At 40.0% G+C, this 25396-nt stretch overlaps 1 protein-coding gene across 1 annotated transcript in view; it reads left to right on the top strand.

Annotated features, from left to right (window-relative positions):
- EPB41L4A (erythrocyte membrane protein band 4.1 like 4A) overlaps positions 1–25396 on the top strand; it is a 146576-nt gene that overhangs the window by 109324 nt on the left and 11856 nt on the right. Inside the window, 5 exon segments of the mRNA XM_010007238.1 lie at positions 6212–6293; positions 12531–12614; positions 15086–15199; positions 17102–17149; positions 21117–21194. Of these exon segments, the coding sequence (XP_010005540.1) occupies positions 6212–6293; positions 12531–12614; positions 15086–15199; positions 17102–17149; positions 21117–21194 (406 nt within the window).

Raw genomic sequence — 25396 nt, 5'->3', positions numbered from 1 at the left:
TATAAGTGAAAATAATTTTACTCTATTAAAAAAAAAATATTATATGGGTATTCATAGTTGTAAACATCCAGTACTCTCCATTTAAGTGGGCCTTCAGGTGATGAGAGCAAACTGATGCTCTCCTCCATGTGTCAGACACCAGGTCACTAGGATAAATCAACTGTTTTCACCTAAATTGTTGTTGAAAAAAAAAGTCCATTTCACAGAATAAATGAAGTCTGATTTATATATTTTAAGTACCACTTGTTTAAAAATACTGATCTAATATAGGTTCTACTTTTGCAGAATAATTTTTATCTTTGAGCGCAGTGGTGTAAACACCAGTACTTAAACTTACCCTGACTGAAGTGTTTGAGGAAATAATTGTCATTGTTATGGCCTAACACGACAAGAAAGAAGCAGCCACTTGGCCACTCATTCAACTCCCCCCCCCCACACACACTCTGGGATGGGGAGGACAAAGCCCAATTAGAAGCTTTTGGGTTGAGACAAATGACAAGGAGGATTCTTCACCGATTAAGGTCCTGGGCAAAACAGGGCAAAGCAGACTCAACTTGGGGAAAGACAATAATTTAATTTCACTCTAATCAAACACACACATGACATGGACAACACACAGAGCAGGGCTTGCATATGTTACCCCACCCTTCCCTTCTTCCTGGGCCCAAATTCCTTTGTTCCTGGTTTCTCTCCTTCCTTCCCCCCAGCAGCACAGGGGGACAGGGGATGGGGTTTAGAGTCAGTTCACAGGTTGGTGGTTCCTGCTGCTCCTTCCTCCTCAAGAAGAAGGACTCCTTGCAGTCCTTCCCTGCTTCCCACGAGGTCCAGAGCTGCTTGCAGCTCAGGATTCAGGTCTTATCTCAGTTCTTTTGTGTGTTAATCGCAGAGGTGCATCTGTTGTCCCTCTAATGGCTCCTTGGCTGGGCTTGGAACAAAGAGAGCTTCTCAGCTTCTTACAGGAGCCACTCCTGAAGTCTTTCCCCTACTACCAAGAATCCCACCAAACCAGCACAGTAATCTTATATTTCTTAAAATAAATATTCCTTTTGCATAATGAGATTATGCCAAAAACTCGAATTGATGGCTAGTCCTTAGTTCTTGATTTTGTGTACCTACTGTGGTGTAATTGGATTAAATATGCCTTCTTCAACTTTTTTAACAGGATGATTTTAGCTTGCATGTTTCGTGTCTTTTTTAAGATGTTTTCTTCAGAATGCCACTTAAATTAGGATCCAGTTGGACATAGCTTATAATTTAGCTTTTTGGAATGAAAAACCAGAGTTCTATTTATTTTCCCAAAATCAGTAACGATTTATCAGTAGTTCTTACGTGGTAACTTCCCTTCACCTTCTTTGAATTCAGCATCTTTCCTCATCTGCTTCTTTACTTTTTTTCCTTTTCTTAAGATTGCAAAGTGCAGTGTATGAAAAGCTTCCACTCTGCAGCTGGTTCAAGTAGCCATTCTGGTTTTCATCTGTTGGTGCCAGTAATGACCCCAGCCACAGCAGTGGTTTTGGGGGCAATTAGTTGAACCAAAGCTAATGCATGTCTGTAGCATGTGCTGTCTGCCTTGTCTCCATCACAGACGCCTGTGGCATCTTGTTAAAATGTTTTTCTTTGTTCCTTCTTTTTGTATACATATTCTGTTGTTACGAGCAGTTGTGGTGGCTTGGGGTTTTTTTGCTTTTTAAAAAATTTTTATTTTTATTTTTTATTTCCTGTTGCCTGAAGGTAGAGGTTAGCTGTCTTTTGCAGAGCTGAGCAACTAATGAAGTTTCTTTGTCTCATTGTTCTAATAAAGTATGCAAAAGTCATTAGGACTGCAGCCACTCAGTCAACTTGGGGTTAAGAATTGGAGTAGATGCCAAAAAATAATTACTTTTATGTTTTCAGTAAAAGTATTTGTTCTTTAAGAGAGGTATTGAAGGAGGTGATACTGTGAATAGAGGAAAACTAGCATTCTTGTATGAAAGCCACTACCATCAACTGGTTGCTCGGATAGGGTAGACAGTGCAGGCAAGTTTGGCTTTAGAATGGGAGATTATTTTCCTACAGTGGTTTAAAATCCAGTAACCTCTCTTTTGTCACTTGCTTAAAATGTTTCATATCTCAGTTGTTCTAGGGTTAGGGGAAGAATCAGACCAGGAGATTTCAATGGCTATGTGATTAATGTTTTAATATAAATGCATGGTTTTTTCTGGTTGTATATTTATGTTGACATTCAAGTTAGTGTTCAGTGGAGGAGTTTTTTTTTTGTTTTGTTCTGTGAAGTCTTGTATGTTAGGTATGTGTAGCTTGTTTTGTTTGCTTATTCTCCGTTTCATTTCAACTGAGAGAGCATTACAGTTGCATTTTGTTCTGATAAACTCAAACATGCAACAGGATCTCTCATTACTCTGTCTTGCCTTCTTAGGGCAAGACTGAAAGTTCAGCTTTCAGAACAGCACGTAGGGTGAAAGCATCCATTGTTCTTTTGGCTGAATGCTGCACACTAAAAGCTCCTTAAGAATGTCCTCTCTGGGCAAACATTGATGTGACCAGACCTGTTGCTGTGAATCTGAGTTTATTCAGTGGTGGAAAACACATTGCTTAGGGTATGTTGTTATTTAGTAGCTGAGGACTTGGTTTGTCCTGGTTTTGCACATTGGGTAGCTGTATAAACTAGTGTAAAATAAGTGCTGCCATTCTGATTTAAAAGCTAGGAGGTTAATTGGGAGTAGGTATTAAAATTACAGTACTATCTGTGAGTAAGTAATCACAGGCAGTCACCGTCCCTGCCTTGTCTAACTTACTTATTACCACAGAAGCCTATTGTCACCCTGCTTCATGAGCCTCAGTCAGTGAAGCTGGAACTGTTGCTCTGGCACATTCAAAGTCACGAAACTTTTTCGCAGAAAGTTATGGGATTGGATTTGAAAATTAAATTTTAGAAAATTAAACTTGGGGTAGTTTTATCTCTTTACTTATTATTTACTTCAAGCTTTACAATTTGAAGTTTATTTTAAATCCTAGGTTTTGTTAAAGGATGGATGTGACCACTGTGAGAAATAAACATTATCACAGAGTAGGCTATGGTAGTGTAGACGTATGGAAGTCCGTTAATTTTTGTAGACTCTGAGTAACACACAGTGCAAAGCACAAGCTCTTACTGCGTATTTTCCTTTTGATCACACCATCTTCTGCTCTCATTACTAGATTTAAATACTGAATACTTCCAGATAATGTCAGTGAAATGGCTTTAGTTGATAAGAAACAGGCATGACAAGCTAATTATCTGGCCAGGCTCCTGAGGTTTTAGACGTATGAAGTTTTAAAAAATGTAATAGTTATTTAAAATGAAGGCACAATTCAGTGTCAAGATGGCTGTAAAAGGGAATTGAGTTCACCTTTTTGGAAAATTTCAGTGCAGTGAGTGCTGAGAGTAACTTACCTGACAAAAGGTAAGCAATCAGGAAAACCTGCTGCAAGGGAGTTGTTAAATGTTTCTGGCTATGTAAGGTGTTTTTGGGAACCCTGTTACCTGGACATACAAGAAACAGTGCTATAGGTAAGTATTTGAGGGATAACTTTTATGGAGTCTACTCTTTCATATTAGGGATACTGTGCCATGCAGGGGTGTATGTTGGTAGTATAGAACTGGAATTAATAAAATATACATGATGTGGGACATGTTTAAGTAGTATGATTACAGTTTCTGTAAGTGTGGACAGAAAGCTCCCAATTAAGCTAGTTATTTGTACAAAAGAATTGTACAGCAAGACCTTTAGAAAAGCAAAGTAAAGGTCCTCATTATGATCAGTGGTGGAGGCAAACATGGCTAAAACAAGTTCTTGTCTCATTAGAAACATATTTTTTGTTTCTGTGTAGATTCTTCCTGTGTGCTATAGTCACTAGCGTGTTGTCTTTTCATTGGTTTTCTTTCCACTAAGTACTTGTTAAAATAGTTGATGGGTATCCAGGGAACACCAGAGTGAGAAGAAGATGCTTCTTTTTTAAGGATTTACTAATAATGATTGCTTCAAAAGCTGAAGGTGCCCCATGTGGGCTCTGCAGCAGTAGCCTTCATGCAGGGCGCTGAAGGAGTTGCAAAGGCGTTACAGACCTTCTGAATTTGAGTGGGCTGACTCTGTGTCTCATAAGCCCCCGTCACCGGACACCCAGAGACAATTGGGTGTCAGCAGACTGGTAAGGCTATTGCCATAGCAAAGAGTCAGTTCTGGAGGTGGCTATTGCATTTGTGGCACTTGACCCTTGGCTCTTTTTCTGGCAGTTCTTTCACAGCTATGACATGTTTTGGAACATGAGTGCTTACATTCTTGATGGCTGAGGAAAGGCAGGCTGAATGTACCTGCATGCACATAAATATGTTTAGAAACCGTGAGATATCCTTCTAGTTTAACACTTTGACTTATTCTACGTTCATTTCGCTTCCAGTACCTTTCTTAAAGGCAAGAAATTTCTGCTTTGTGTTTTTATGTGCTGTCATTTTTACTTGTTATTTTTTTACTCTAGGCGTCCTTCTCTTTTTAGAGGTCAGAGGAAGAATTTCTGTAGCACTCTGTTGTTGTCTTGGTGAAGACTGGTGATTCTTTTTCTGATCATTTTCTCATCTACATTAATTCCAAAAAGTTTTTTGTTAGTATTCTGTCTTTTTACCAATTAGATCATGATGACAGTGTAGCTATTTGTTCACCCTTCAAACCAGAAAATAAGTGTATGGAGAGATGTTCAGTGTTTTGGACTGTCTGGAGAGATCGTTGTCTCTTGTTGTACAAAATAGAGGATTCATTCAGAATGCCAAAACTTTACTTTCCTTTCTGGCTGTGAATCTGTGCCTGTTCTGCATTTTGTTATTCAGAATATTAAAAATTCTTCCTAGTGCTAATGCTTGCATAAACAACAAAAAGTTCTTTAAAGGAGTATATATTGTACTGCTCTCCTCCCCTGCTAGGTATTAGTCTGAAAAATGAAGTAGGAAAGGAGTAAACTACATCATTGAAAGTGGTAAGGTCAAAAACATAAAGGGCTTAGCTGAGTTGCTTAAGCAAAAGCTACTCATGCCACATGAGACTCTCTACCGTGTATGAGGCATCTGCAAAGAGTAGCAGATTTAACCTGTGGAAAAGGCAATTGATGGCCAGACAAGGTACCTTAGCATATCTCAAGTATTTGTGTTGACATATAACTGTATATGTACATATATATGTGTATATATGTGTGTATACATATATATGTGTGTATATATATACATGTATATACATATATACACACACACACTTGTATATGTATATACATACAGCTGTATATGTTTGTAGAGCATAATCTTAGTATGCCGCTTTGACGGTGACCCACTATGAAATGTCCAGATTCCCTTGGCCCTTTTTAACTATGAATACACAAATCTGTTTCTTTTAAGCTCAGAAAGGGGAAAGTACATTTTTCTCCTGCTTCCTTAGCCTTTCATGGCTTATGTGCCAACAGTGTGAGAAGTGCAGGATCAAAGCAGAAAGAGTATTGGGCACAGAACTGAAACCAGGCAGGTAATTTTCAAGTATTGATAAAAGTTTCTAACTAATTGAAACCAATGCCTAAGTGTGTTTGTCAGAGTTTTACTCTTTATTGTCTCCCTCTATTTACATCATTAGTTTTTAAATCCATGGACTTACAGCAGTTATTTTCCTGATCATAACTTAGGATATCAGTTTGAAATGGTTTCTTAGAACAGACATATTATTCTTGCTTTACCTTCTAACCTAATGAATGTTTTAGAGGCATAGTTACTACACTAGAGATACCCAAGGTTTTTCATAGCCTGTATTTTCCTCACACCGTTCTGCTCACTGGTGACTGAACTGGGAATTCCCTTCTGGGTGCAGAGGCACGTGATACCCTGTTGAGAACAACAGCTTCAAACTCTCTTAAGAACTCCTCATGAGAAAGAGTAATGAATGCCCCCCATGTTAAACTTTCTTGTAATGTATTATAACGAGAAATAAGGACAAGACACAGGAGTGTGATCCTTACATACCCTTAGTAAGTAGAGCGTGTACTAGATGTTTTGTGTATAATTATATATATGTATATATATATATAATATAATACAATACCGAACAGGCTGCACTGTGTTCATGCTGAATAGGTGCACAAACATGTATGCTACAGGACTGTTATATTTGTGCTTTTTTTTTTTCTTTTTTTCTTTCTTCCCCAGGATCTAAGAATGTGAGCCAGATTACAACAAATGGGGAAAATGAAGGAACTACCAAAATTATTGCACCTTCCCCTGTGAAAAGGTATGTAGACAAGCAGTTCCAGCTCTTAAAAGGTTGTGTTTTGCATTGGAACACATTTAGCAATCATTAGTCGTAGTTTATCCTGCCCTTGAGTTCAGGACTGTCTGATCTTCTGCTGACAAAGGTCACAGAATCACAAAAATTGTCATAATTGGAAAGGACCTTTAAGGTCACTGAGTCCAATTGTCAACCCAAAACCAAAAAAATAAAACCAAAACAACAACAACAAAAAAACAACCAACAAACAACGTACCACAACCCTGGCCACTGGAGCATGTCCTGAAGTACCAAATCTACACGCTTTTGAATACCTCCAGGGATGGTGACTCAACCACCTTCCTGGGCCAGCTGTTCCAGTGCCTGACCACTCTTTCAGTATATTAATTCTTCCTAGTATCTAATCTGAACCTCCCCTGCCACAACTTCAAGCCATTTGCTCTGGTCCTATCTTTACTCACTTCGGAGAAGAGGCCAACACCCAAGCATATTTGAGAGAAAAAGGTGAGGCTCAGATTCAGAAAGGGATTTATATGCCTACCCTTCAAATTTAGGAGGGATTTGGCTGCCTGAATCAAAAAAGTGATTTTACAAAACAATGAGTCAAATACTCAGCAACTAACTTTTTTGCTTAATTGTCTGAATGTTTCTGTATGCCCAGTAACCCTGATAAGTTTTTTGGGGCTGCATAGCTCTGGCCTTATCTCTCTATTGAAGCTGTGAGCTTCACATAATAGGTGTCTGGACTGACCTCTGGAAAAAAGCCCCAAAGATTTTCTGCAAATATTTGGTGGATGGTGTTTCCTATTGCCTTATATTTAGGACAGTTGCCCCCCAAAAGAAGAGCTGAGTTTAATTACTTCCTCAATTAGAGTGAAATAAAATCCAGTCTTCTAGCCCTCAGAAGATAATACTGATTATGGGTTAATAGAAAGTTTATTATTTTGCTGCTTGGTAGTGCTGAAGCTAGACTCTTGAGCAGAAAGCAACACAAAGGTCTATAAATACCTGCTCTATGTGGCCTTGCTTTAGCAGAGGGTAGGACCAGATGAACCCCAGAGGCTCCTGCCAACCCTAAACTATTCTGTCATTCTGTGATTTGTTAGGAGAAAGGTATAAAGGAATAGGTACCCTTATTTGATAGTGATTCCAGACATGATTGTATTGGGAAGGTATGGAAGCCCTTCACTACAGCTTGTGTTCCAGATGTATAGATTTTTAGCAGTGAACTGTTAAAAAGAACTGGATAGGCAGCTTGTAGAGCAAGAACCAAAATACGGGGCTCTCAGATGGCAGCTTTAAGGTTGCTTAGTTTAGTTTCTTACCTTGACAGATGAAGAACAATTCACAGGCAGATTCTTACTGACTCATGGTATAAACAGTGTTTGTCACTTCCAGAAGAAAAAAAAAAAAAGTATTGGAAATATTTTTTTCTTGCATGCTTTCTATTCAGAAATTGATCATCCCCCCCACCCCCCATCTATCTGCACATGTAACACCTTTCATGTCTGCCAGGCTTGGTATACTTGACAGGCGGTACACAGACTTCGTGAATCATTACAAGTTTGGTAGTTTACTCCATCCTGCAAAATTTATGCATTAATTGCCAGTCATGCTTGCAAGGCATCTTTCAGCAGCTCTTACAAGCTGAGTTTTCATAGTTTTAACATTTCATTCACTGTTGAGATACACATAATCATAGAATAGAGTCATCCTTCTTGGAAGGGACGTTGAAGATCATCAAGTCCAGCCATAACCTAAACCCCATACCATAACCTGATTTACCCTTTCAGTGCTTAAATCATGTCACTAAACACTGTATCTACATTTCTTTTAAATACTTCCAGGAATCCCCCCCCCTCCCGGGCCAGCCTGTTCCACTGTCCAACCACTCTTTTGGTAAAGAAATTCTTTCTAATATCCAGTCTAAACTTCCCCTGGTGCAGCTTCAGGCCTTTTCCTCTCATCCTGTCATTATTCACTTGAGAGAAGAGGACTCCCACCTCCCTACAGCCTCCTTTCAGGTAGTTGTAGAGAGCAATGGGGGGTCCCCTCAGCCTCCTCTTCTTCAGATTAAACATCCCCAATTCCCTCAGCCTCTCCTCATTGGGCTTCTTCTCCAGACCCTTCACCAGCCTGGTACCTCTCCTCTGGTCACACTCCAGCAGCTCGACATCCTTCCTGTCACTTGACTTGAACACTGCACACAGTGTTCAAGGTGCAGCCTCACCAGTGCTGAGTACAGGGGCACGGTCACCTCTCTGCTCCTGCTGGCCACACTATTCTTGATGCAGGCCAGGATGCTGTTGGCCTTCTTGGCCACCTGCTGGCTCATGTTAAGTTGGCTGTCAACCAGCACCCCCAGGCCCTTCTCCACCGTGGAGCTTTCCAACCACTCATCCCCAAGCCTGCAGCTTTGCCTCGGGTTGTTGTGGCCCAAGTGCAGGACCCAGCACTTGGTCTTATTAAACCTCATACAACTGGCCTTGGCCCATCGATCCAGTCTGTCCAGGTCTCTGCAGAGCCTTCCTTCCCTCAAGCAAATCGACACTTCCTCCCAGCTTAGTGTGACCTTCAAACTTACCTAGGAGACACTCAATCCCTTCATCTGGGTGATTAATAAAGATATGGAACAAGACTGGACCAAAACTGAGCCCTGGGGACAGCAATGGTGACCAGCCACCAGCTGGATCCAACCCCATTCACTACAACTCTCTGCTTGACCAGCCAGCCAGTTTTTTTCCCAGCTGAGAGTGCACCTGTCTGTGCCATGAGCCACCAGCTTCTCTAGGAGAATGCTGTGAGAGATGGTGTCAAAGGCCCTTCCAAAGTCCAGGTAGACAACATCCACAGCTCTTCCCTCATCCACCAGGTGGGTCACCTGATAATAGAAAGAGATCAGGTTAGTCAAACAGGACCTGCGCTTCCTGAACCCTGCTGGCTGGGCCTGATCCCATGGCTCTCCTGCACTTGCCATGTGAGAGCTCTCAAGATGAGCCTCTCTATGATTTTCCCTGGTACTGAGGTCAGGCTGGTGGGCCTGTAGTTCCCAGGACCATTATTTGGGCCTTTCTTGTAGATAGAAGTCTCACTGGCAAGCCTCCAGTTGTCTGGGATCTCCCCTGTTATCCAGGACTGTTGGTAGATGATAGAGAGAGGCCTGGCGATCTCCTCTGCCAGCTCTCTCAGTACCCCTGGGTGAATCCCACCAGCCCCCATAGACTTCTGAGTCTGGGTACAGCAGCAGGTCTCTGACTGCATCCTCATGGATTGTGGGGGGGTTGTTCTGCTCTCCATCCTTATATTCCATCTCAGAAGGTCAAATATCCTGAGGGCAGCTGGTCTGACTATTAAAGATGTAGGCAAAGAAGGCATTGAGTATTTCAGCCTTTTCTTTATTCCTGGTTGCCACGTTCCCTTCCTCATCCAATAAGGGATGAAGATTCTCCCTGGTTCTCTTTTTGCTGTTAATGTGTTTGTAAAACCTTTTTTAATTGTCCTTTATGGTAGAGGCCAGAATGAGCTCCCGCTGGGCTTTTGCCCTTCTCATTTTCTTTCTGTATGTCCTCACAAGCTCTCTGCCTGGCCTTCCTTCCAAAGCTAGTAGACTCCCTTTTCGTCCCTGAGTCCCAGCAAAAGCTCCCTGTTCAGCCAAGCTGATTGTCTTCCCCAGTAGTTTGTTTTACGACACACAGGGACAGCTGCTCCTGTGCTTTGAAGACTTCCTTCTTGAAGAGCATCCAGCCTTCCTGAACCCCTTTGCCCCTCAGAACTGACTCCCAAGGGACTCTCTTAACCAGTTTTCTAAACAGGCTGAAGTCTGTCCTTCGGAAGTTGGTAGTGGAGGTTTTGGTGACCCTTCTTCTTATTTCACTAAGTATCAGGAATTTAACCATTTCATGGTTGCTGATCCCAAGGTGGCCTCTGACCTCCACATCCTTCCCTGTCAGTGAACAGCAGGTCCAGCAAGCCACCTCCCCTGGTAGGCTCGCTTACCAGCTGTGTTAAGAAGTTGTCTTCCTAGCCTGCCTGCTTGTGGCTGAGTTGTTGCTCCAGCTGATGTACAGTAGGTTGAAGTCCCCCACCAAAACCAAGGCTGCTGATTCTGAGACTTTTGCCAGCTGCCTGAAAAACATAGTTGATCACTTCTGCGTAAGTGGTATAAATTCAAGGTAAACCATAAGAACACCCAACAGCAGTAATCTCATGTGAAATTGAGATCCTAGCCTTTTCAAATACTTTGAATTTACTCAGTCTCTTTTGGAACTGCATTCCTGGAGATAATGCTAATATCTGAAGAGCTGCCATACTCTAGCTTTCTACATGTTAAGTGTGCATCTGCTCTGGATGAATAATGCCTTAGGAATTTAATGCACTGACTTCACCTCCCACAATAATTTTGCTTGCTCTCTTTCTTTTTCAGGATTTGAGAGCACTATTCAATTTTTTTAAGCTGAACTTCCATCACAATGTTGTTTAGAAGTTTAAGCTGTGCAAACCAAATTGCTTTTTGCAATATAGGACAGAAACAGATTTACCCGAGTTACTTGCTTAGTCTGTAGTAAGCACATATTTTAAACCTGGTAATAGATTGTACACAGATATGAGTCAATAAATAATGTATGCAGTATTAAGAAAATTATTTACTTGATACAGTGTCATACATTTTTTTTTCTTGCTGACTTACCATAGCTTTGCTTTTTGTTCATTACATTATTAACTCGGTGGCCTGTAGTAACCAAAGGCTGAGGTTAAAAGTGGATTAGTGACTTAAGCAGCCACAATTTCTTCCTAAAGCTAAGTCTGTCACCTCCTGCTCTGAGCAAAGAACTCTGGCTTATATCTTCCTCCCTGTAAGCATCTGTAAACTTCTTTTTTCTTTTTTTTAATCTGCTTAAGTTGCACTTGGGAAAGATATGATGCAGGAATAGCATGGCTAGGCATTAGCCAGAAGATGGGTGCAAAAGCGTGCTTAGATGGAAGCCACGTTCCAGCACTTGGAGTGGCCATGAGTAGGCTATCTAGGAGCATTAATGAGTTGGAAGCTGTAAAACCTGACAGTGTGAGAATGGTAGGAGTAAAGGAAGAATTGGAACAACCAGCTCTTTTTCCCTCCGTCTCATGCAGGCACAATAGGAGACTGGTTACAAAAAGTGATACATGTCTTAAGCCAGGTCTTAAGATGGTCTTAACACCATCTTGACTGTCCTGGTACTTATGTTGTACCAGTCAGTGAAGATGGATCTTCCATGTTGTCAGATCTATGCTCAGTGTCTAGTGAACAGAAAACATAAGTAGTTACTGGGAAAGGAATGAGAATGATATCTCTGTGAACCTGTGGTCTGTCATGTTTTTAATATCTACCACTCCTGCCTTAATTGCCTCCATCTTAAAGAAGGTACTGTAGGCCTGGAAAAATGGTAGAGAAATAGAGTAAGGATAATCACAGGTATGTGGTGACTCCTGTTCTAGGAGAGATTAAGTAGTCTGAGATTCTTTCAATTGGGAAAGAGATGAGACAGTTGTTAAAAGTGGATTTAAAAAAAGAATTATGGGATGGAGTTTGCAATTAGGAAAACATCATTCATAATGCTTTTTTTCTTTCTATAAACACAGAGTTAGTGGGGAACACAGGATGGACATTTTGAAATAAAATAGAATGGTTGTGCCACGGTTAAATACTGGAACATACTGATGCCAGGAATTATTTATGCCAAAAAGTAAAAAAGAGGTGTTTAAGTAAATCCATGGAAGAGAGTTCCATTGAGAGCTATGTTGAATAAAAGCTGATAAAGCCTCTGGTTCAATGATCCATTAACTGCACATTGTGGAAGACTGTGAGAGCATATTGTATATTTGTCCCATTGTTAAGCTTTGCTTAAGCATCCGTTCTTGTTTATTCCGAGACAAGATTGACCTTTTTACTGACTCAGTGCTGCCATAATTATGAGCTTATAGAGCTGGTTTTCAGGTCTTCTTGTTTGTTTGTTTGTTTGTTTGTTTGTTTGTTTGTTTGTTTTTCCTTCCAGTCTCTCTTTCTAGGAGAGATTTTGCAACATAGCAGCTGTTTGCCCTATTTCACATAGCAGCCAGCTAGCTATATGCCAGGGTGGATCTTTGTAATGACTATATATCTTTAAGATTAATTTTTAAGTGGTATGAGGGAGAGAACATGTGATCTGTATGCAATGGGTTTTTTAAAAAAATAAAATATATCCATATGTCTGTACTTTTGTTTAGCTTTAAAAAGATGAAAAATGAAAACAGTCCAGAAACCCAAAGAAGTAAAACAAGTGCACCATGGGAGGAAAATGGCCCACAGAGGTAAGGCAGCGCATGATATCTTAGGTATTGTGCAATGGTAAATATCATGCTATGGCAATAGGTTGAAGGATATTGATATAATGTATTGATGTGTTAATAGGGTCAAAATAATTCTATATTTCACAGAAGAAGATAACTCCTGTCATGGATAAATAAACAGTTAAAATTAGGCAATAAGGTGTAGGAGGAAGTGGTCAGTGGGGTGACCATGATCTTAGAGATCTTTTCCAGCTGTGACAATTCTGTGATTCTGTGGCAGTCACCAGTGACTTTCCACCAGGATATTTTCACAGACCTCTTCTATTGAGTGTATTTGTCAAAGGCCTGGTAAAGGAGTGATAAAGTTTAGTGATGGGACAGAATTGGTTGGGATAGTGAGAGTGAAAGTGGTCTGTGAAGAGTGGCAGAAAGACCAGTGAAGTTTGAGTGACAAGTCACTAGGTGGTAGATGATTTTGAGTCAGTAAGTGTGAAGAGAGGAGAAGCTAACAATTATTAGCAATTATTAGCAATTAGAACAGCATTATGATATTACATAAATTTGTGGATCACATATTTTCTCCATAAATTGTGAGAGCAGTTCTGATGTCCTTATCTCAGGAAAAGGAAGCAGCTTTGAGGGAGGCAGCAAGGGTAATCAAAGGTGTGGCTGTGCAGGAAATCTGTACAAGGAGCAACAACATAGGCCAGGCAGGACTCTTCCTTCAGCCTGGAAATGAGATAATTTCAGGGAATGTGATCTAGAAATCCATGAGTGGTACAGAGAAAGGATAAAGAGATAAATATTGTATTTTTCCATCAGAAGAACTTGGGATCTTCAGATGGAGCTGTTGGAGGTGGTTTAAAGGCATTGAGAAAGTAGTAACTTCCTGTGAGTAGGGGACCCATGGTTCTCCTTTACAAAAGATGCTGGAAATTAGTGGATTCCAGGGAAAATGTAGGTGAGCCATGGACGAGAAGTTCCCAAGGGCTTCTGAAGATAGAGGTACAACAACTCGCTGAGTAAATCCCCTGGACTGCAAATAGTGGGGAACAGAAAAGGCACTGGGAAGCTGATATACAGGCTCAACTTTTTGCTTCCTGTAGGTGGTTGCTCATGGCCACTGTTGAAAACAGAACACTGAACCAGATGGCACTTTAAGTGTAACCCACTACAGTCCTGCTTTTATATAATGATTCAGTTCTGTATTATCATGTGTCTTTTGGGGCACTATGATGGTTTACCTTTTGTGCTCCTTCTGTAAACATCAAGAGTTTTCAAAGTAAGGAGAAGGCAGTGTGCAAATATTCTTGTGCTAGGATAGGGAGTTTATTTGTGATTTCTAAAGAAGTGGTGTTAGCTTGTCATGTTATGGTTCCAGTGTTAAAATTGTTCTCAGGATAGCAGAAAGTTTGATGCCTTAGGAGCCAAAGACAGGTAGGATTGAATTTTTGCAAGTCCAACTATTCTAAAGGACTATGCAATTTTAGACACATAAGCAGACTGTATATTGCACAAAGGCTTTCACAGCTTCTAATTATAATTCTCATTGTGATGAACTGTAGCAACTTTTTAACTGTGCAGAGCAGTGCTGTAAGCAGCAGTTTGCAGAAGCAGATGAAGAACGCATCAAATTTGAAGTCCAGAGGATTTTAGGAAAGGAGAAAGGAGTATCTTAGTTGGAATTTGGTGATAATATCTTATTTACCACATAGTTGTACAAACATCTAAGCAATATTTGATAAAGATGTGTGGTTGAGTTTAGCATCCTTCTTTCAAAACGTTGTGGAACATCATCAGTAGACCACCTTAGAGTGATATGTACTCCATTGCTGGCTCTATTTGGAAGAGGACCTAACACTTCTGTAAGAAGGTATCACACTGTAATCCATGCAGGCATTTGATAGTTTACATCTAATCCAGTAGCAGCTCAATTCATCAGATCCCACTGAGACTTTAGTACATAAATTGAAGCTTTAAACACCTCCATACCATTGACAGAGGTTTGCATGAATTAACATCAGAGAGCTAGAAACAAAACTGTTTCACAGTCCCAAACATTAAGTGTATGATGAAGATATATGTCATGACAAGAACACTGTTTCCATACTTGTTTATATGGAAAACAAAAAATGGAGCTGCATTTGAATGCCTAGCTCTGGATTGGATAATGCTTACAAAAGCACGGAAATTTTTTTATGGTTAAAAAAAGAATGTACTTGTTTCTGCATTTTGTAAGCTTAGAGCTGTTGGCTTGGCAATGCTAAGAGGTTTCTCTCCTACATTTTCAAGGTTCACTGTAAAATATTTATTGCTGGAAGGCAGCAACATTTGTATTTACATTACACACACACACGTATGTGTAGCTGAATATGTATATAAGTGTGTGTGTGTGTGAGCTTTCTCATATTTGTAGGCTGAACTTGTGTTAGCTGGCTTAAATGTCTTTGAAGTTTTAAATCTGACTGTTTTCTCTTCCTTTTTAACCCTAGTGGGCTGTATAATTCTCCCAGTGACCGCAATAAATCACCAAAGTTTCCTTACTCTCGACGACGGAACCCATCAGGTGGCAGTGATAATGAGTCTGGGCAGCCAGTCCGGAGGAGGTAAGAGCCCTGGAGTTAACTACTGTTAACTTCTCACAGCAGAAGGCTGGAGGTCCTGCATGGTCTATGTGCAGTACAAGCTCTTGGCGACACAACTGGATCCTGGGAAAAGGAATACTCTAGGGGGTCAATTGTTAGCCCAAAAAACAGAGCAAGAATACCAGAAATGCTTTTGGAAAGGAAGATTTTTGTCAGGCTTTTTGCTTGTGTGCTGTTCTGAGTACTGGGAAAAATATGTTTAAAATATGAGAAATTGCATTATTAGCATTTGCAAGCTCCTTTCCTGCAGCTATTTTTCTTTGGTGAAAGAGATGATTGATGGATGTTGCTTGCTTCATAATGAGCTTCTAATACAGAGCAGTATTTTGAGTACATTGTTTTGCTGTAAGTATAACAAAGAATCAACAAATGAGCCATAAAGCCATCTTCAATAATCCCATGAGTTACTTTACATTGCAGAGGATACTAGCATAAATATAACTGTGAGATACTTAATATGTTTTAATGGGTATGTACTGAATTGTGTAACTTAGAGAAGTAAAATTGAATAAATGGAGATTCCATGCTGTGTGTCCTAGAGTATGTTCAAAATGCAAATTTCAGGGACCATTCTGAAATTATACTGTTTTGAGAAGACTCTAAGTTGCCTGGGATGATTTGTCATGCTGGGAAGCTGGTTTCATCCCTGAAGTACCCTGGCACTGTGATCTCTTGTGAAGTATAGGCAAACACATCTACTGTGCCATATTCATTGCCAGAGTCTTCTAGAACTGCCTTATGAGCCAGAATCTGGGAGTTACATTCCCTCTAACATGTCTGAAGTAATTACCTGTTTGGCTTTCAAAGCCAGGGTTTGCAAGAGGGTCTCTGACAATACAGCTATCTCTGTGAGGAAATTTAGTTTGCTGTAGAGCTTTTATATTTATTAGGTTTCTGAACTGCTTCAGACATTTTATCCAGCATTAGCTGTCTAGAAAAGGAGTGAAAAAACTCTCCTCTGGTGGATGTTTAGTGATATGCTCAGGCTTATGCCTAAGATAAAGTAAATCTGTGTGGCTCTTTCAGTCCATAGAGTTATGTTTATTTACCCTGTTGGATAAAGCCCCTGTGAGTGTTAATAGCCATGTGTTTCCTGAATGGGTTTTCTGATCCATTACTAGCTTAGTTGGCAGAAGGACTTGTTGGGCTCTGTAAAAACAAAGGAATAGAGATGTGCAGTGCCAACTGTCTTGTACCAATAAAAGTACAGTGCACTATACAGTAGGAAATTTTTTGAGATGCAAAATGTTGGTCATCTGGGATTTGCATTTGACTGTTCTGCCTGGTGGACAGGTGGTTATGCCAATAACAATTTTTCTCTTGGGCCATCACACCAACAAAATGTTTTTAAAAGTCTTTTTTCATATGTCAGACGGTGAAGACTGACAGCAGCAGGTAAATGATAACATAATGATGTCTTCCTGAATCTTGGTTTTAATCATGCACTTTCCTTCTTCAGTGGCTTAATAACAATAGTCATGTTGTTTATGCAGCCTTTACTGCAATTAAGAGGAAAAACAAGCTTTTCTGCACTGGGAACAGGTGGAAACTAAAGGCCAGCATAGTGTGCTTAACATTGCAAGTCAGAAGTTTGCAATGAGAGCTTGAATGGGATCATGCCTTCACAACTTATTGTAGAGGTGTCCTGCAAAGTTAGAAACAGGCACATACCCTTTATTCTCTGCCTTGAATCATGCTGGGAAAAAAAGAACGAAACATCTGTGTAAAGTGGGGGATTTTTTGGTGTTTGTTTTGTTATTTTTTTATGTTGGGTTTTTGTTTTGTTTTGTTTTAAATGGGAGGTTTTGTGTATTTGTATTACAAGATCTGATGTGATTTCATTAAAACTTCTTAATGTCACAGGAAAAATCAAAACAGTGGTGAAGATTCAGATTTAAAGCAAAGGAGAAGGTAAATATATAATCCATAGAAGCCATTACATGATTGTGAAGGTAATGATAATATTTTCGTTTCCTGCATCCCCTCCCTCCCTTCCTTCTTGCCCATCTTCTTCAGTATTAAAAGGTTTGTTGTGTGCTGCCCATTTAATCTTTTCTTTCCTGTCTTACTTTTGATAAAACACTCCGTAGCACGGCCTCATAACAGCACACATTCCTGCAAGCTGCCTTGCACGTTGGTACTACACTATGCTAGAAGCAATTGGTGGAAGTTTGCTAAAGGCTTGTCTGCAACTTGAAAGTCAATTCTAGAAATTCCAGCTTTTGGATTTTGTATCTGCAGATTTTGTTTTAAGTTCTCCATCCTCCCAGTCCAGTTTTAATTAATCTGTTTTGAAAGCAACTGCACCATCAGTTGAGGTTAATTGTCCTGCCAAAAGTAAGTTTACAGACGTATTTGACTTCCTATGATCTTCTTGCAGTCTTGCACATTTTTTGCTGATTTTTTTCCTTAAGATTTTCCCTCCTCCACCTATGCAGTCCTGACTGGTTGTTACCTTTCCAAATAAATTATGGTGTGAATTCAGGTCTGCCCTTCAACAGCTTCAGCTTGTGACAGATTTTTGCATCTGGAGTTCTCTAGTGCCACATCTGCCTGCCATGACTGTGTTGTGCTTCTTCCCCCTCCTGCTCTTCTCCTCCCTGATTGCTGGAAAAAGGAGGCAGTGCAGTGAATTTCCATGTCAGAATCTCCTGAAGCTTGAGGAGGAGGGAAGCACTCCCAGGATGTGATTCACTGCTGCAGCACAAGCAGCTCTGGCAGAGATAGACATCCCAGGGACAATCACAGGAAGTCAGGGAAAGTGTTCACATGCTTTGCTCCCATTATGACATAACAGGTAATTTTTTTTAAGGATGTTACCATTACATGCCACCAGTGGTTGTGCTGTGGTAGGTGTCTAGCACATAAACTGAGGGGGATTTATTTAGGCATCTCAGATGGAAAACCCCAGTGCTCAGAAGGGACCTCTTCCCACAGGCTGTATTACATTACAAATGTACAGGTTGGTTATTGAATAGACCTTCTCCACTTTCTCACTGTTTGGCTGCTTTCCAGTAGTTACAACCAGAGAAGGACTGCACCAGAGTATGACCCTTCCCTGTCAACTGTTTCTCTGAAATACCAAATCCTGTAACCCTCTTTACCCCCCAGGTCCCCTCCTAGTACTCTCTTTGTTCTGTGCTGTTGCATTGTTTCTTGCTACTTTTGTCAGACCATATAGTGATACCACCTAGAAAGTACCAAATACATTGCAGGACCAAGAAAACATGAGAAAAATGAATGAAAGATGCTTTGTAACTGTAGAGATCAGGATGATCTCATGTGTTTGTGGACCTGACTTAGGAAACCACCTTTATTTCCATTTTTGGTATTTTATTCAGTTCAGTAAAAGCTCATGTTTAATAGTCAGTGGAAGATAATATTCTCATAGCCAGCATAAGCAGCTGCCACTGATTTGACAGCTGAGCAACCCTTCTGTCTCCTCAACAGTGCTTTCCTGACAGGGAACATAAAGTAATTTGATAGGCAATAGAGCAAAAGTGGATCAGATTTCCATTCCTGAAAAACTAGAAGTATTATCTTGAATCTGAGGAAATAGGATGTTTTATCTTGTACTTCCTCTGCCACTTTGTGATTTTTGCTGCCTTAGTGCCTTATGGGATAAATTGCTTAAATCAGAGTAAGAAAATACTTGAAGTGCTGATAACTGTAGAAGAATAGATTTGTTCTAATGACCTGAAAGTGTGAAAGAACAGTATTGCTCAGATGACCTAATAATGTTGAGATTCAGGAGTAGTGGAATATTTATTTAACATCTGATAAGATTTTCAGGGGAAAAAAGTATACTTTGGGACATGTAAGTTCCGCTGCAGTTCTAGGTAAATTATTTCTCTGCACATCCTTGTGCCAGTCTTTTGGACACTGTCTCTTAATCTTCCTCCTTCCTTTGGGGTTATGTATTTCTGTAGTAACATACATCTTTCTTATCCCCAATTTCAACTTTACTTACTAATTTGTATTTTTACCTGGGAAACTGATTATCGTGAGCCTCTCAAATGGCTTTAAATAATGAGCATGAAATTTGGGGATGGGGAGAGGTTTCTGCTTATACTCTGGGGAAATTTCACCTTTCCATGCCTGTTCTCTTCAGACAGGCTGAGTTGAACTGATTTTTCTAAGTTTTAGTTGTACTATTATTCTAAAACTTTTCTGTTTGATTGGGAGCTGAGGTAATGATTTCTTAGTTTGGTGGGGCAGTATAGGGTGAGGGTGGGTGACACCAGACTCCACAAACATAGAAACATGCCACAGCAATTTTATAAAAGCCATAATTCAATGGTACTATGGAGAAATTCATTAGACTCTCAGCTGTGTCAGAAGGACATCTGTGACAGTGTCCTAGTGTCAGAGACAGAGGGTAGAGTGATGTGTCCTTGACCAAACAGGACACTTGGGGGAGGTCCATGCTGCAGACATTCTGTTCCCTTTGAAGTCTCTGTTGTCTTCTCTCATCCTGTTCTCTCTGAACTGTTAGAACATGCAGTGACCAGGTGCTTGTCAGTAGCCTCCAACCTTGTCACTGAATGCTTCTCCTTACCTGTGACCTACACCTAATGAACTGCCTTTACTCCTCAGCTTGTTTGAGGTGTAATGTAACACTTCTGTCCTCTTAAAACACTAGCCTTTGAAAGAGCAAAAGAAGAGCCACAAGACACAATAAAATATGTGTCTCTGCCAACAGCATCAGGAGTTATCCCTTTGTATCTCCTATTTCATGGTCAGAAACCTCAGAAGGAATTTTCTGTATTCCATTGCAGGAAAGCCCATCACTAACTCCTGTTACCCTAAGTCCTTCTAAGCCAGCTTATGTTAATATTGGTCAATTGACAGGGTCACGGAAAAACATGTCTATTTTTCGAGGCATTTGGAGACCATAATCACACTAAACAAAGATCCAAAACAGCTTTTGATGAGAGTGCCATTTTTTAGGACCTAGCCCAGCGATACAGTTAAGAGTCCTGGTTTCTAGGATCAGAGCCCTGACAGCTGGTCTCTCTACTTCAAAATGTTGATCAGTGGCAATCAAGGATTTAAGGGTCTCAGATAGTAAGCAGCTAAGCACTTCTTTCTGCTGAGAGGATTTTGCCTGTAGTTAGGCATATGCCCATTTTGGTTCAGCATCAGCTTGTTCCACCAGTCTTTTTCAGTAATAAACAGAGCTGTAACTGTCACCTTAGCGTTTGAAGCTTTGCAGTCAGAGGTGATACAGAACTAACTGCTTTAACTCGTGCTCTCATGACGCACCATCTTTGTAGCTGTGTATCGGGTCATCCCAAAGGTGTGTTGATACACCTGCCAATGGGCACACTTAAGCCTGGCTGTATTTATGAAGATCAGCAGTCATAGTGAGTGGTGTTACTTCATACTGCCCGACACTTGAAAAAAGATACAAACTTACTAGAAGATGGAAGTTGAAGTGAACAGAAAAACGAGATCTGATGAGCATTTTGTTTTGCCTGCAAAACCAGAATTACTGTGTTGTTTCTGTTGAGTGTCCCACAGTGTGCAAGAAGGAAAGAGCCTGAATGCGTGCAGTTAAAAAGAAAACATTTCACATCTGTGACATGTACACAAAGAATGCTGAGAGGTGAAATAAACAAAAATGCAATGCAATGATTCAAAAGCAAATATGCACTCACTTGACACTGCACTCCCAGTGCACCACCTTTGAATCACTTATTCCCAATGAATTAATGAGAAAAAGATAATATGATATTCAGGCATAGACAAGCCTCTAGAGTCTTTTAATTCTGATTTTTCTAGTCTTTGCAGTGTTGTTCATTCTGTATTTAGAACTTCAGTACTTTTGATGTTAGTCAATAAATTATTCTTAAGATGTTGCTTTTCTCCTCTCCAGGTCACGGTCTCGCTGTAACACCAGCAGTGGCAGTGAATCAGAAAATTCCAACAGAGAGCATCGGAAGAAGAGAAACAGGTGATCTTTATATATTTTAACATGGAACACAAACACATGGAGATGGACTTTTCTGAGATGGACATAGTAAGAAGGAATCTAACATGTTTTAGAAGTATTTAGTCCTCTTGAGGCAGCTTGACGTCATTTTGTTTAGTAAGAAGAGAGATAATTGCCAAAAGGCCTATGCAATGAATGCATACTGTCCTGTTGCTGGGGAAGAAATCATTAATGAAAATCAAATATGGGACATAGTTACAAAAGATTTGTAATATGACTGCAAATACAGTTGATAATGGTGATGACAAACTGCTCACAGCATATGCTTCAATACATCAGAAATTTCAAGTGTAGAATTTTAGTAGAGAAACCTTTTGAGGATAACAGAAATAATATTTTAATTGATCTGAAACTCAGTCTTGTTTTTAAATAAAGGCATTTAATTGTATAAATATTTTTATTTTCCAAAATGTAAAGTGTGGGCCTAAGCTCAGAATGTGTAGAGTGTTGGCCTTTAGTAGGACAACAGTGTTAATATCAACTGGTGCTAGCAAGTTTTGTTTTGATATTCTATTTTTCTTGTTGCTTATATGAAAAAGCATAACAAGTGATTTATTGTAGAAAAAACCCCCACAACTACTTTAAATTGGCAACTTTTATGTTGCGATTGATAACAGCATTTGAGAGGTATTTATGAAAAAATATTTTTAAAAAGCACATATATTTACTCCATATTGCATAAACAGAGTGTAAGAGTCAGTGGACAAAAGAGTAATGGTTTTAAGGCAAATTTTCTAAGAAGCTGTCTGCACATGCTACCATAATTTCTTTTTGTCAAACATCTAGCACTATTAGTGACAAATGATTTTCAGATATTTGGAAGCTCTTAGAAATTAATATATGCTATTTAGTGCTGCAGAAATATGCAGTATAATAATATTTTAAGCATGACTTGCAGTATTTAAAGAGATGCCAGAAAGTCATTGTGACATTCAAATGGGCATAAAGCATATCTGATCCATGAGATTTCTTTTGAGTTTACTTATATTAGAGCACAGTCTTGTGAGATACTGGTGAACAATAACCTAGTGTGCAGGGAAGATTTGTTTTCCAGGTGAGCTCTGTGTAGTTTCAGCAATCAGTGTGTAAATGGTGTTTTGTATCCCTTTGTCCTAGAATACTCTTGCCAGGATTTTTCTCCTGTGAAACTTCTTATTCAGGAAGCTCCACAAGCAGGTGAAGGAAATTAGGGACTGACATAACAATGTTTTTAAGAGCTTCTTGGAATATAAAGATTGAATTGTAAGAAGGATTAAGTACTGCTTATCATTTTCTGAAGAATGAAAGGGCCTTTACTAACCTTTCCTCACCTCATGAAAACATGTTTAAAATTAAAAAGGAAAAAAAAAATCAAATTGTGTGGATTGTTTTATGTTTTTCACATTTCCAGAAATTTAAGATACATCAAAATTGTTAATGTTGCAGCATCTCTTACTCTTAGGTGGTCATTAAAAATCAGACCAGATAAGTCATTATCAGTGTTAAACAGGTAGAAAATAAGCTAGATATCTGAGAGTTGTTCCATGTCATTAGGTGCAGGAAAACCACTAGCCATAGTGATTTTCTGCATTTTGTTAGCAGCCATGGCAGAAATATAATAAGCTGAAGGAACACAGGCACTGAATAGCTTTTCTGTTAGCAGAGGTGGGTCAGCCTTAACAGGGTTAAATGGGACAATATAATGAGGCTTGCAGCTGCTGTTACTCAAGTTGTACCTGTTGCATGCATCAATATTAATTTAATTCCCATGTCCCTGGCACAAACAAACACAAAATTCTGTTGTTTCAGTGGAATAAAATGACTGAAAAGAATCTGCTTCTTGTCACAGAGGAGTAGAATATATTGTTCACATGAGAAGAGATCACTGTGAACTATTTATCAGATGAAAGCAAGTTAGCAGATAAAAACAGAAACGCAGATGAGAACTTCTGAAGCCACAACACTGGGCACCACCGATGGGAGCCTGGCTCTGTCCTCTTTGCATCTTCCCTGCAGGTATTTAGGTACATTGATGAAATGCCCCTCAGCCTTCTCCTCTCCAGGCTGAGCAGTCCCAGCTCTCTCAGCCTTTCCTTATGTGAGAGCTGCACCAGTCCCTTTATCATCTTGGTGGCCCTTTGTGGCATTCTTCAGTTTGTCCACATCTCTCTTGTATTGAGGAGCCCAACAATGGACACAATACCCCAGATACAGCCTCACTTGTGCTGAGTAGAAAGGAAGGATCACCTCCCTTGACCTGCTGGCAGTAATTTGCCTAATGCATTCCAGAACAACATTCTGCTGTTTTGCAGCAAGGGCGTGTTTCTGGCTCATGTTCAACTTGGTGTCCATTGGGATGCCCAGGTCCTTTGCCACAAATCTGCTTTCCAGCAGGGCAGCCCCAGCCTGTTCTGATGTTTGAGGTTATTCCTCCCCACATGCAGGACTTTGCCTTTCCCCTTGTTGAACTGCATGAGGTTCCTGCTGGCCTATTTCTCCAGCCTGTATTGTTCTCTCTGGTTGGCCACACAATTGTCTTATGTGTCAGAGCCTCCTCCCAGTGTGGTGTGACCTTCAGACTTGCCGAGGTGTTTTCTGCCCGATCATCCAGATCATTAGTGAAGATATTAAGCAGGGTTGTATCTAGTATTGACCCCTGGGGTACACTGCTAGTTACTGGCCACTGATGACCACTGAGGTTATCTCTCTCTTGCTCCAGCCTTTACCTCTGGTCTGTGGAGCCTGGGATTCCTGAAAGCTGACCTGGCTGGTAAAGAAAGAGGTGAAGAAGGCATTCAGTACCTCAGCCTTTTCTGTGTCCTGTATCACCAGGTCCCCAGTCTCTTTCAGCAGAGGGCTCACGTTTTCCCTAGCCTTTCTTTTGTCACTTGTCTGCTTACTGAAGCCCTTCTTGTTGTCTTTGACATTCCTGGCCAGATTCAATTCCTTTTGGGCTTTGGCTTTCTTAACCTCATTCGTGGTTGCTTGGGTAATGCCTCTGTATTCCTTGCACGTTACCTGCCTCTGCTTCTGCCTTCTGCATGGTTCCTGTTTGTATCTGAGTTTAGCCAGAAGCATCTTGGACCATATCCCATTGAACTTTTCCAAGAAGATCTTTGAAAAGACTGCTCTCCTGAAGTCCAGGGTTGTGATCTTATTTTTTTGCCCTCCTGTCTTCTGTCAAGATCCTGAATTCCAGAATCACGTGGTCAATGCAGCCAAGGCTGCTTTCATCTTTCACATTCCCAATTAACTCCTTGTTGCTGTACATTGTACTTAAATCATATACACTTAAATATTTTGAATGAGGTTTCAAGAATCAAGTCTTCAGAGTTTCTTGTCTTAGGAGAAATTATTATTGCATAAATGTAGCTTGCTATCATATGACCTGAAATGAGGAAAAAAGCATCTCTAAGTCAAAAGGTGATTGGTGATACTCTTATGATTTTTTATTTTACCATCAAGTCTTACTGAAAACAATGCCTAAATTGTCACTGGTAGCTGTTGATCTCAAGTGGTTTTGGTTCACATGCACATAACAAGGAATCTTTTTCTATAAGGCATAAAACAAGTTGTTGCCTTGTGGGAACAAAAAGTGGAAAGATTGAAAGGAAAGTTTTAAGGGACTTTTGAAGTACAAGGGCAACACGTATTTTGCCAAAATTATCTTTCCATGGAAGTTTGGGTTTTGAGTTAAAATTTCTTTAAATTGTTTGTTTGTTTGTTTCTGTCATCTCTGTTGCCAAAGAGCATAAGATTTTGAATGAAAATTGTTAGGATTTGATTATTGTGTCTGAATAATGTCTTTTATTTAGAGACTGTGTTAGCTTGGTCATCCTTTACAGCGTTAAATATGATCCTTTTGCAGCTGCAAAAGGAATGCTTAATTTCTTTTTATCTCCACCTAGTAGAGTTCTGCCATGGTACAATGGTACTTTGTGCTGACAGCACTTGCTTTGACAGCTGCCATGCTACCTTATATATTTAGATTTTTGGTATTTTGCTCAAATTAAAGAGATAACTAACAGTTATTACCACTGTTGTATGCTACAAGTAAAAGAAGGAAAGCAAAGTAGAAATCTGAAGAACCTGGGAATAAGTGAATGCATTGCTAGCGACTGTGCTTGCCATGCACAGAGTAGACTGGAGCAGAAATGTTGTGCTTATGCCCTTAGTGAGAGGTC

Source organism: Chaetura pelagica, unplaced genomic scaffold, assembly GCF_000747805.2.
Source record: "Chaetura pelagica isolate M959 unplaced genomic scaffold, ChaPel_1.0 scaffold40, whole genome shotgun sequence".
NCBI classification, from domain to species: domain Eukaryota; kingdom Metazoa; phylum Chordata; class Aves; order Apodiformes; family Apodidae; genus Chaetura; species Chaetura pelagica.
Note: the sequence above shows the minus strand (reverse complement) of the source record. Positions and strands in the feature narration are given on the sequence as shown.